Source organism: Phaenicophaeus curvirostris, chromosome 7, assembly GCF_032191515.1.
Source record: "Phaenicophaeus curvirostris isolate KB17595 chromosome 7, BPBGC_Pcur_1.0, whole genome shotgun sequence".
Lineage (NCBI taxonomy): Eukaryota > Metazoa > Chordata > Aves > Cuculiformes > Cuculidae > Phaenicophaeus > Phaenicophaeus curvirostris.
This window is the reverse complement of record NC_091398.1, coordinates 26,586,622-26,598,934: the sequence shown is the minus strand read 5'-3', so window position 1 is coordinate 26,598,934 and position 12,313 is coordinate 26,586,622. Positions and strand designations below refer to the sequence as shown.

Genomic DNA, 12,313 nt, shown 5'->3' with positions numbered 1-12,313 from the left:
CACCAGCATCTCATGGAGGAGCAGGATGATCTCTACAGGCCAAACTCACACCTCATTCTTAGCACAATGGTGGCAGCAGTGGGAGGACTTTGCCTGGGTTTTAGCAGACCTGAAGCCAAGAACCATTAGCAGGATGAAGCCAAGAGCCATTTGATGCCAAATACCAGGATGTGCAGTCCAGACATCTATCTGTTCATTTTACTTCTGTACCCTGATTTCACCAGCTGCTGCTCTGTGATATAGTCTGTCCTTCTCCTCTTGTGGCCTGACCTGGGGGCTGTGCTCCTTCCTTCTGGAGTGGGCCTACCACGCAAAACAAATTCACCAAGTCAAGGGGACTGCCTTGTGCCACTGAGTTTCTGGAGCTTTCTGGGACCCTCCTTATTTCCTGGCAGGGTCAATTGAATTGACGTTACCTGGTAGACTGTGCTTGAGTGGACACTGCCGAGGAGCACATCTGCAATGACTGGTGTTCAACAAAATGTTCTGGTAACCACCACTCCTTCAGTTGCCTGCCTGGTGATTTCATCTGACCATGGGCATCATCAGCTGTGTTCCCTCACATCCTGCAGGCCTGCACTGGCACTCCAGCTCAAGCCCTCAGGGAGATGATCCTGCTGGAGCTGGGCTGCCAGCATCTGCTTTGCTGTCTGTGCTTGCTCAGAAGCAGGACAGCTTCATCATCAGAGCTGCTCTGTACCAACAACCTGACAAGGACACCAGGCTAGGACATGACCTGGGCTGACTGGGACTTGCAGCTCCAGGCTGAGCCACAAGAATGGGCAGCCACCTCTGCCCAGCAGAGATTGGGCTGTGGAGCTAAGAGGCTGCATCCAGAGAGAACTTGCTGTATGCAGTCATTGATCTGTCCCTAAATTTGCTGTTCCAGAAAGGAAGGAGTTTCTTTCCTAGTGTTACTCCAAGTCTTACATTCCCCAGCCTCCTCCAGACCTCTCCCCCCATTTTCTTGCTCTGATGAGAGATTTGTTCTCTCTGGGGTTGCTGCAGGTCCCTCTGCCAGCCCAGCCAAAAAGATATTCCAAGGCTGCCCAGACAAGCAGAGAGGATTTTAAAATAGGTGTTGCAAAAGCAAAGAGCAGGAAAAGCCGAGGAGGCTCAATCCACATAGAGCTGTACCAAATGACTCTCCACACCATCTCCTGCTCCTCTCCGCGGGAGACCGGGTGGGCAATTTTGTCTGTGCCATGAGATGCGATCACCCACCTATACAGACAATGTCCATGAAGCCGTACATTCCATAGCAGATCTGGAAGAGCAGGTCCTGGCGCTGCCACTTGGCTGAAGGACTGAAGGTCGACCAGATAAGCCATGAGATACTAGCGATGAGGAAGAGGGAACCCAGGATGGCCGCTGCTATCTGAACCTTCTCAATGACTGTCAGAGAGATGGCTTGCCACTGCAAGGGGAGGCAATGGGAAGAGGAAAGGGGACAAAGGGGAGGAAGGAAAAAGAGAAGATATTAGTTAGTTGGGGTGCATTACAGTTTTACCTCACTGAGGTGGTTTTGAGATCTCAAAGAGCATCTATGAGTACCTGGTCCACATCTGGTATGGAGCATGGCAGCTGTTCAACAGTGCATGAGCCCATGTTTCCTGTTAGCAATGCTGAAGAGGCAATGGGGAGTAATCCTGCATCTCACCAAGAAAATACAGAGAGCTCGGGGAGGCAGGATGGACTTGAGACCAAAAATAAAATCCCCATGACAGTAGGTCTGTGATGGCCATCACAAACTGGGACACTCAGTTGCTGCCTCACATGGAGGCCAGGCAGCGTCCTCAGCCAAGGCATCCTGTTAGCATGAGAAGCATCTCAGAGAACCAGGCTTTCCTTCAGAAGCCTCCCATGAGCTCGCTCTGTACCACTTCGTGGGATCTGACAGCATCACAGTAGGATATCACAGGAAAGGATATCACAGCCGCAACACGCATCCCACGAAACTCATTACAAACAACATAAGGTGCTGTGGTCAGGACACCCTGCCTTTAGATGATGACATATTCAGGCCGTGTTCCAAGGTAAATGTCAATGTCTCTTCCTCAGAAGATGAAAAAAAAAATAGAAATAACTCCCTCAAATCCATTCACTATGTCAAATAGCTTTGTATAAGCTACAGTATAAATATCCTAAGACCAGACTCCTCTCTGTCACCCAGCATAAAACCGCCTCAATCAGATTTACGCTGCTGAGAGAACTGCCCTGTAAAAACCAAGAGCAGAAATTGCCTGCTTTAACAAGACGTGGCGACATGGTCCATAGCCCCTCCTGCAAATTAGAAATCAAACACGTAAACAGGCTGGGGAGAGACAGCCTCCCCTGGGACTGAAGTATATAGGCCACCCTTAGCTGTGAGATACATGTCCTTGAAATCTCAGTGGGACTGGCAGAAGGATAAATCAAGGCAGACTTCAGCCTCCTGTGAGTATAGCGGATTCAGAAGAACTGAAAATATTTATCCTGGATTCAGCGTAGATTCAGTGCCCCTGTGAGGCATCATCTGCAGCACGCCCTCAGCACCCTGTCCATTTGTCAAACATCCTGGAACAGCAGGGTCACCCATCAAGCCTTGTCACATCCTTTTGCAGTTCAGTTGGTGGGTTCCTCTTATAACACCGAGGCCAGCCAGGAGTTACCAGTGTGTTTTGGGAGGTAGGGAGGACTTTCAATCCTGATTGAAGGGCAAGAAGAACAACAGGTGACTTGTGGTGGTACAGGCCTGTATGGCATTGCTACCAGTCCAACGACCAACCCCCTGAACAGAATGCACTCCCAGGGCTGCCTTTGGAGAGGAACAGATGAGAGCTTCAGCCTGAGGCTGAGGTCTGCGGGTTGCAACTGGAAGGAGATTGCCTGGCTTGGCTCAAAGGTGAGCTCAAGTGTTTGTGTCTGCCAGCCTTGCTCCTTGGTTTACATCCTGCAAAGGCAGACAGCCCTCAAATCATATGTCAGGGATGCGCAGCATCAGCGAGGTGGGTGGTACCAGCTTATTTCATAGTTAGCTACAGAGTAGACAGCCATAAAGCCGCTGAGCAGAGAGAGCGCTTGTTCCCTGCTGAAGCCAGATTGGGCGCAGGTAACACCAACCCCCTTCCCAGGCTCAGCTAACCCCAGGTCCCCTTCCTGCGATCCGGACCAGCAGCTGGCAAAGGCAAACACCAAGCACTGAGGACACTCATCTCTTAAACAGCCTGCTCCCACTCGGCCATAGCCCAGCCTGCTCCACACCTCCACCAAATCCAGCCAGACCAGTGCCCTCTGTGTGCCAAAAAGAAGCTGAGGTAGTCAACAGCCCCCCTCTTAGTGCTGGAGCTTGATGGTGCCAGTTACAATGGGTGAAGGTAGGTGCAGGGATGCTGGAGTCCACAGCAGATGTACAGCTGTGCAAATCCTCTCCTGACATAAGACAGAGATAAGGTTACCTAGAACACATCACTTCCAAATTTGGGTTCCGAGGGTGGGATCAGCAGCTCTGCTGCCCTCCCATCAGCTTTTCAGCTTTGTTCTCAACAGCACCATAAGCAGACACACTACAAACCCACAACCGGAGCCATCAGCTCAGAGCTCCAGGACTAGAGGCGTGTGGTGGGAAGGCGGTTTGGGTACGTGTGTGTGGGATGGCACTTTCACCCCGGCAACCTTCCACAGACCTTATCTCTTCTTCCACTAACTCTGGTGAAAGCTGAAGGGACAGAAGTGCAGGGAGCTCAGTGCGCAGCCTGGTACTGCCTGTAAAGGTTTTACTGCAGGTCCCCCACGCTGACCCACGTGCGCCTGTGCCAGCCAAATCATTCTGCATCATTTCTCTCTCTCGAGGAGGTAATGGACTCGCTCCTCACCATCTGTCTGGCACACTGCAAGGCCTGTGGTGGCAACAGGTCTTTCCAAGGTAGCAATTAAAGGCAGAAGAAGAAGAGAGAGCTGTTTTCTACAACTAGCAGCCATGTACAACCAACATCACTGCTTTGCAGATGGGCGTTGTACTAAATACACTGTCAAAGGGAACAGGGCTCAGGGCACAGTGATGTTACATCTGAGTGCAAACTTCAAATCAGGCTCCCTTTGGTTTGGAATAGAGATGCTGAAACACAGGCAGGGACATGGCCTGATGCTGCTTAGCTGGCAGCAGCTGCCAGGAAGTTTGCTGCAGTGATAATGAAGAGGCTGGAGTCCATCAGCCATGCCAGGGGGTAGGAGACTCTCTCCTGGCATCTGGCACTAAGTGACAGTGACACACACAGCAGCAGTCCTGACTGTTCAGGAGGTGGCACTGAGGTGTGATTACCCTCTGGCAAGGAGGTCAATCGGTCAGAGCTGAACACTGGGGAAAATAACCAGCTTGCAGAATAATTTAATATTTTCCAGGTAAAAAAAAAGTAAGCAATAAATGTTGTGTTTCCTCTCTGGGCAACCCTGAGAACTGCAATTTAGCATCACGCGTCTAGCCTGAGCCACCAATAACCATCTTTTAATTTTGTTTTGCTACACCTCCTACGGTATGAGGTTTGCACAGAGAGGAGAAAAGAGGTGACAGAGAAAGCACGTTACTCAATGAGAGCACAGACAGAAGGGTCCAAGAGCTGTTCGGACGTGGAACATGCTGATGAATTTCAGCTGCAGGAGTTGGGCTTGATGCATCCCTGCACCAGTGGCCTCAGGAGCCTGCCTCAGTCACAGCACTGTGCCTTTCAGATTTCATAACAGCCCTCAGAAAATCACCCATTCTCCTAACCCCTCTTCACATCAATATAGCCAGCAGACCAGGGATTTACTGGGTGACTCTATTGTCCTTGGATCACTGCTACAGCTACAAAGAAAGATAGAAAGGTCTCAGCAACACTGCAAAGTCCCTTTACTGGCACATCTGAAACTCCCAAAGCTCTTTGTCTGAATGCATGGCTGCAGACACAGCTCTGTCCCTCCGAATATCCAGTTCAAACATTCAAGTTCTAGCAAGGTCACATTATCAAGCAATCCCATCTTGCAGGAAAAGACTAAACCTGAGCCCTCCTTTCATCAGCTGATAATGACTGTTGAGTCCCAGGTAGCCACTGAGCTGTTCCGAAGTGCACCTTTAAGAACTGGCAGCTCACTCAGGTTGTCAGTCAAGAATATGACCTCTAGGCAAGTAGAAAGCTCTGCAGATGCTCTGCCAGCATTGAACAAGGCAGAACTAAGGACTCCGTGGTACCAGAAAGCTTCAAAGGCTCATGTGAGTTAGCAGGAGCAGCTTTGTGAGCTCTGGGCTTACAATGACTTCAGAGCAATCCCAAGCAACTGTCTGTGATAGCTTGCTGCCTGCACTGGAAAAAGGGCTCCATCCCTCCAGACCACTCTGAAGAAAATGTTCTCATTCACTCAGGAGCTGTTTGTCCACTGCTACCACTACCACATCCTTTGGCCATCTGCTCTGGCACGCCAACCAGGTGTGCAAATGCAAAATGCCTTGCTGTCTTGGACCGATTTCCCCCACGTTTTCTCACTTCCGCCATATCACAAAGCTCTGTAACCCAGGTGCTTCAGAAAGGGCTTCTTAACAGCCCAGGTCTCATATTTACAATAACCTTAGCCTGGGCTAAGCTGGGGCCAGTGCCTGCCAGTCAGGTCACTCTTGTATTCTTGCACTCTCTCATAACCTACTTTGGATAAACCCATTTCCATGTTTGCTTCAGTGCTTCTCAGAGGCTTGTGAGTGAAACCCTCCACTGCTGATGTAACACAGATTAATATTGTCATTGCTATAGTATTTAAGGCCTGATCCATATTTCTCTTTCTTTGGCACCAGCAATCACCAAAGGTTGCCAAGACCAGCATGAGCAGATGCAAGGCAGATATTTGCCTACAGAATGTATCTACGCCTTACTGCAGCAGTTTGCTAGGAAGACCTGTTCACTGGAAAACCCTCCCTGCACTCCTCTTGAGAGTTCCCCCATGCCTTCCTTAGCTCAGTTTGCTTTTACTGCTGTATCTGACATGTCCCCTTAGTATGCAACATTAACACCCTGAGCTGTGCTAGTCAGCAATTTCATTTTCAGACCCAGGATCACAAGCAAGCAGAGGCTTTTCTTAGAAGGACCACCATTTCCAGTACAGTTTAGGTCTGTATCCCCCCTCACTGGTATCCAAAGGCCTTGACCATCCTCCACTATCTTTTGGAAGGTGGCTTTTCCTTTTATAAATTCACCAAGCAAATTTTGCTGTCACTATGGTAGCTTCCCTGCTGTACATTTACAGATTCTGTGGCTTATTCAGATGCAGGAAAGGCAGCAGGGAGAAAGGAGGGTTTACTAGGTCCATGTAACAGAACTGTGCAGTGATGAACCCCCCTGTCTTCTGTCTGTCAAGCATCTGGTAAAACTCAGGCTGCAGTATTGGTATCCTGGAAAGCCGCCGTTATAAGGAGCAGGCCACGAAATCTCTCTTACTATGACTGCAAACAGCTGGACCTCAGCAGAGATCAACCAAGGCTTGCTCTCAACACAACAGCAAGTTGGGACAAGCAGGAGACACCAGTGAACTTGTCTCAAGCTTTGTAGCTCAGGAGCTCAGGTCAAAGTTCAAACATGCTAGGATCTAGGCTGTTTTTCTTGCAGATGTGGGAATCCTTATGAAAAGGTCACACAAACACTCAACAGATCTTAACAGTGCATCACATAGTCAGAATAGAGCCATAGAAGAACTAGGACCAGGTCCCAGCACCAGCACTGGATAACTGAAGATCTGTGGAGCTGAAACAACCCACAATATAGCAAGAGCTAGAGATAACTGTAAAGCAAAGTTGAACTCTGAGTCTGCAGATACCTGTAGGTCTAGGAGAGTTGGTTCAAACAGACTTTCTATGTGCTAAAATCAGAGCATCAGAGTGGATGTGGCTCAGGAGCAACAAAGGAGCTGTATAGATGAAATTCTTTGCAGAGCCCCATCACGGCAGATACCTTCTCGAATATGTATCAGGACCACGGTGCCTGCAGTACTATTACGTGCTTCTAATACCCCGTGTCTTCAAGGTCCTTTTAAAATCATGGGCTTTGCACAAATGTTGCAGTGGAGAGGAGTATTTAAAGCCTCTATATCCATGATTCCTTTTTCAGTGACTGGCAGGTTGGAAAGCAGAAGAGATGGATGGAGGGACAGACAAAAGCTCTGGGTTTTCTGGTTGCTCACAGATGGTTGTATATTTTTGCTCATTTGCAGTCTGACTGCTGTTTGGCAGTATACTTGCCATGTTGTCCCACAACTTCAACCCCCCAGCCTCAGAGGGTTTGCAGTGTTGCTGCTTTAAGACCTTTCTTCTTTAATGCCTGCAGTCCAGAGATGGGGGTGCAATTCATTCTGAATACCTGAATACCTGACTAAAGGCCTCTCTCTGGTATAGGACATCATAACAGCCTGGAGGCTGGAAGGAGTCTCTGTTAATTATGCATGAACCACGTTCCTCTGGCTGTAACTTTTCTGCCCACGCCATGAGTCTCCACACACATATGGCCCTTGCCGTGCTCCTAGGCTCTCCAAAAAAATGTGCAGCAGATGTCAAAATGGGCAGAGAAACATGCAGATCCTGGGGAACATGTGGGTGTCTGGTGTGCTGCTCTGCTCAGATCAATTGGATGTGCTTCACGGAGCTCAGGGCCTGCCAGCTCCCTGGGTTTGGCTTTCCAGAGGTCTGCCACATGAGAAGACACAGGGGCTAGGTAGGCCACATTGCTTTTGTAAAATATCGCCAGGCTCAGAGCACCATCCAAGCAGGTTTCATTCGACAAGGAAGAGAGGTTTGCGTGGTCCTTGCCTGTATTATGGTTGGTCTGGAATAAACAGATGGCCATGACTTCTCACAGCAATTGCCTTCCAAAACTTGTGCTTGAGAAATTCAGATCTTTCTAAAAAGAATAAAGGTGGGCAGAAGTTCCAGGAAACCCTGAGAGGCAGGGTCTTTAGTTAGGGACATGCTTGCATTTCCAGGTAGTCCCTGTTATCCACATGTAGGTTGAAGACCAAGCAGAAAGGACGCTTTTCCCACCTGCACATGCTGTGACATGTTGTTATGACACAGCATCAGGACAATTGCAGCCCTTTGGTCCTCTCTGCTGCTCCTTCCTAGCATCAGAGGATGTTGAGAGCCACTGAGGAACGAAGCATGTGTGGTGACGGGTTATGGGGGGGGTGAGCTCTTAGCCCTCATGGGAAGTCCAGGCCTGGTACATCAGCCACTTCCCATGGTACTTCACACTAGTGCTAGTGTAGCATCTGCTTTCCAGAAGTGCCTTTGTGCTGGCACCAGACAGGGCGCCCAGGCACGCAGCTGTAACTCCACACACAATGCATTTATTCCAGACCAAGTGGCTTTTCACTCCAGTTACTTCTTCCCACCCTTCAAATCTCCCAGTGCTTCTGTGAGAAGTGCTAAGTCTAAGCCAGCAATGTAAAGCCTCTGAGCCTGAGGTCTGCATGGTCTTCTGGGACCCTTGCGCCTGGAGCTGAGCTCTCTAACTCCGTTGCTCCTGACACTCAGGTTTTGTGTTCATCGCAAAGGCCAGCAGATCAGACCACCTTCTGTCAGGGGAGCACAGAAAGAGCAATGCTTTGCGCAGGCTGTTTGTGGGAGGGGAGCTTGTCTCTGAATAGTTCCAACAAATCTTAGCTGAGTGAGGAACAGAAGGGAAGTCACTTGCCCATTACCCTGAGCCCCATGAAGGTGCAGACCACTTGGAGGTTGTTCATTAAAGGCAGTGCTTGCAAATCTGCACCCACAAACATTCAGTGCTGCTTAGCATTGCTCCCTCAATCTGAGACACAAGAAACATTAGGACGATCATGGACCAGCTTTCCAGAAATAAACAAAAGCTGCTTTGTCCACATCTCCTCTCCTGTGTTTCAATCTGCTCTGAATTACTAGAGCCAAGAAATTAAAACACCCTAGGTCTGGGGCTTGGGATGCCAAGACTGATTTCTTCAGTCCATGGCACACGGAAAATTGAATCAAAAGCTGCAGGGTCTTGCAGAGAAGAAGGCAATATTTTTCCTTCCCCCCAGCAAACTTTCCCCAAGATGCCCCACTAATTTCACTACTTCATCTAAGTCTGGAATCCTAAAGGGCTGTTCCCATTTCCTCACTGTGGTTAGTGACCTCAGGCCTGGAGAAAACACAGAGACTGCAGTCTGGAGGAGAGAGCAGGAGCGTTGCATTCCCCACAGCGCCCACCCCTGCCCCAGCCCCTCTTACAGTGGGACAACATCATGGGCAAAGTCTTCACCTTCTGTTAAAGAGCAGAACATCCAGCAGAGATCCAAAGCCCTCCACCAGGTACTGGACAGACCAACATCCTTACAGACATTGCCCTGGTCTCTAAACCACAGCATTCAGCTATAATGCCTTTCCAGTCCAGATGATGCTAATTAAGCAGTACTGCCTGGATATAATGTGCTTCCTTACGTCTGAGGCACTAATGGTGCTCAATGAAGGCATGTAGCAATTAGTCCATCTTCAGGTGTTGCCCCCACAATAAATCAATAGCTATTAGGATAATTTATCCCATTTTAAACAGTCACACGGTTTTTCTCATTCTGAATCTTGAGCCTGCAGTGGTGCTTATTAAACCACAGTACTTTTGAACTCAGAAGAGAAAGAAGGCGAGTCCTCTGATGCTTTTCACAGCCATACATTAAGATGTGCTTTACCTATTGTGTGCAGATCTGCAAATGTCCACCGAGAATCAGACCACAGCATCGGAGCCAACACCCCTTGTGCCATGCCAGGACGTATTTAGTCATAGGAGAGCAGTAAAGTGGAAAGTGTGGCAGGCTCAGAGAGGAGAGCTGTAAGAGCCCTCCATCCGCCTCCCCCAGCACCCCTCACGCCAACACAGAGAAGGCTCAGTAGGAGATCAGGATTAATGGCACAAGTATAGACACAATGAATGTCGAGATATTGTTCTGCCACAGACTGTGTGCTCTGTTGTAGCAAACCCCATACCTGGTTAATCCCCACCTGCCCCTGGGGATACTGGCACACCTGTGGTCTCCAGTGGATAAACACATTTGAAGGGCTGTGAGGTGTTACAGCACTATCATGGTCACACCGGCGTTTACAACAGGAGGCAAGTGAATGTGGGAATTGTCAAAGGACAGAAAGAGTAGACTCCTGAGGGATGGCTCCAGTACCACTGAGCAGAACAGGAGGCCTCTTTGGACCAGTCCCCGACAATCCTTTCTAAATGTCTCAGACATACAGTTCATTGTGTGAACCCCACACAGGTAAAATCCACTTGCTGACAGAAACAAAAATAGAAACAAGAATAAATAGACTTTGAAATGTCTCTAGTACCTTTACCTGCAGAGGGTTCTTTGTGCTTATGGCAATGACGTGATACTTGTAGTAACACAGCTCACAGCTCCAGCAGCCTCTCTCGCTAATCCATTTGATCAGACACGGCTGGTGTGTGCACTTCACCGATCCATCGCATCGGCACGGGCTCAGCAACTCCCCCTGAAAAACAGACAATATCAGCTTGGCTCCCCTCCTCCCATAGGCACAGCACGACATGGCATAGCATGGCAGAAGCTCCATCATCCACCCATTTGCTCTTTGTTCCTTTTTACCTGGTTTGGCTTATGTAATCGTGCTGCATCGATCCATTTCCCCTCTAATAATTCTTGGCTAATGCAAACAGAGTTTGACAGGAATATAACAGTCTCAACTACTTGGGTCCTACATTTTTTTTTTCAGAAAGAGACAGCTGGGTAGACAAAAGAAGCTTAATATCACTGCTGAAGGAGAAACTAGGTAAGTACAAATCTTACTAGACTCTAGAGGACTCACACTAGACAACAACAAGCGGACACTGCCCTGTTGGCAATCAGATGCCACTGCTTCACTGCTCAGGTTTCTGTTTCTCTGCTACCTATTTTAGCAAGTGAGGTTGGTAGTTGGGTTAGCTGCAATACAGCCTCTGCTGCAAGCTGGTGTCTCACTCAGCCCAGGGTGGCTTCCTCAAGCCCACCTGGGCAGGAGGGCCAGCACAGATGTGGTGACCCTTGGGCTTTCTGCACAGGCTGGCTTGTGCCATCCATGGAGGTGCCGCTCCTCCCCGGGGTCTGGGCTGAGCCCAGCACCACGCAGTACCTCCCAGGACTAGCCAGGAAATAGGAATCTGCAGCACAAGACACAGGCATCTCCTCCCCAGTGCTCCTGTATGAAGAGGGATGAACCTGACCATGGGTGGTGGGTGTGTGCTTTGCATCCAGGCCTTTGTATACTCACAGCTCAGCAGGGAAAGAGTCCTGACATTTCAGCCCCCACCCACTTCCCCCGACAAGAGTGAGTCAGCCTGTAGGGCTGGCTATTTCCACCCCAGAAACAAACAAGATGGGGAACAAATTGTGTCCTGGCTTATGACACACACTTATGAGTGGTGGCCAAAACACTGAAGCTCCCAGCTCACTCCCTTGTTTCTGTTATAGCTCTGAACAGGGGTATCCAGGAAACCCCAGTATTAATATGATCCATGTGCTGTCTTGTTCATCACAGGACTAAATTCCTCTCTGCACACACAAGCTCAGAAGCTCATTTTACAGTCATTTACCATCGCTCATTTAGGGAAGAACAGAGATATTACACTTTACTCCCCACCTCTTAATGTTCAAAACCCACAGTATAGACCCCAATAGTGTATTTAGCTGTGCTGCAAGATTTAAAAGCCTTTGAAGGCAGAATTATATCTTCAAGACGGAGAAGGCTGGCATCATACTTTCAGTGTTGGGGAGAGAATGTTTTCTCTTGTACTCCTAGATCAGCCCCATCATTATCATTGATCAAGCACCAGGATAACAGAACCTGGTGTCTGAGGCTGCTGGACACAGCAAGACTGCCGCCTTGGGTTGGGAAACCAGATCCCGCTCTTACTAACCCTACTGGGAAACTACCTTAGCTTTCAGGTTATCACATCAAGGCTCAGGACCAGAGGAACTGAGCATCACACTGGGAAAACCTGACTTTTTTTTTAACGACACCTAATGCAAACACATTAATAATTTCATTTGGTTCAGCGAGGTGTCCTAAAACTGTCATCTTCCATGAAATTTAAAAAAAAACATAAATAACTGCTTATGTTACAAACCCGGGCTCAGCTCTACCTATCATTGGTTTTCCTTGTACACTGGTGGGGATGTAAAGGGATGGGGGGAGCAAGGAAGGTTGTAGGATCCCAGAACCTTTGTCATGTGGAAAGGTGTGACCGGACAAACCAGGAGAAGGGAAACAGGTAAGGATTAGATGGGAGGAAGGTGTGTGAGAAGGAGTGCT

General features: G+C 48.9%; 2 protein-coding genes across 3 annotated transcripts in view; one reads left to right on the top strand and one right to left on the bottom strand.

The window, feature by feature from the left end:
- RPL37A (ribosomal protein L37a) overlaps positions 1-12,313 on the top strand; it is a 239,101-nt gene that overhangs the window by 88,809 nt on the left and 137,979 nt on the right. The gene's annotated exons all lie outside the window — the stretch shown is intronic.
- The window catches only part of MARCHF4 (membrane associated ring-CH-type finger 4), a 101,866-nt gene that overhangs the window by 20,916 nt on the left and 68,637 nt on the right, over positions 1-12,313 (bottom strand). Inside the window, exons 2-3 of one of the 2 annotated variants that reach the window (XM_069861381.1) lie at positions 10,337-10,498; positions 1,225-1,417 (exon numbers count right to left, since the gene is read on the bottom strand). In XM_069861381.1, coding sequence (XP_069717482.1) covers positions 1,225-1,417; positions 10,337-10,498 — 355 coding nt within the window. The remainder of the gene's footprint in view (positions 1-1,224; positions 1,418-10,336; positions 10,499-12,313) is intronic. The other variant, XM_069861382.1, reaches the window with a different exon arrangement.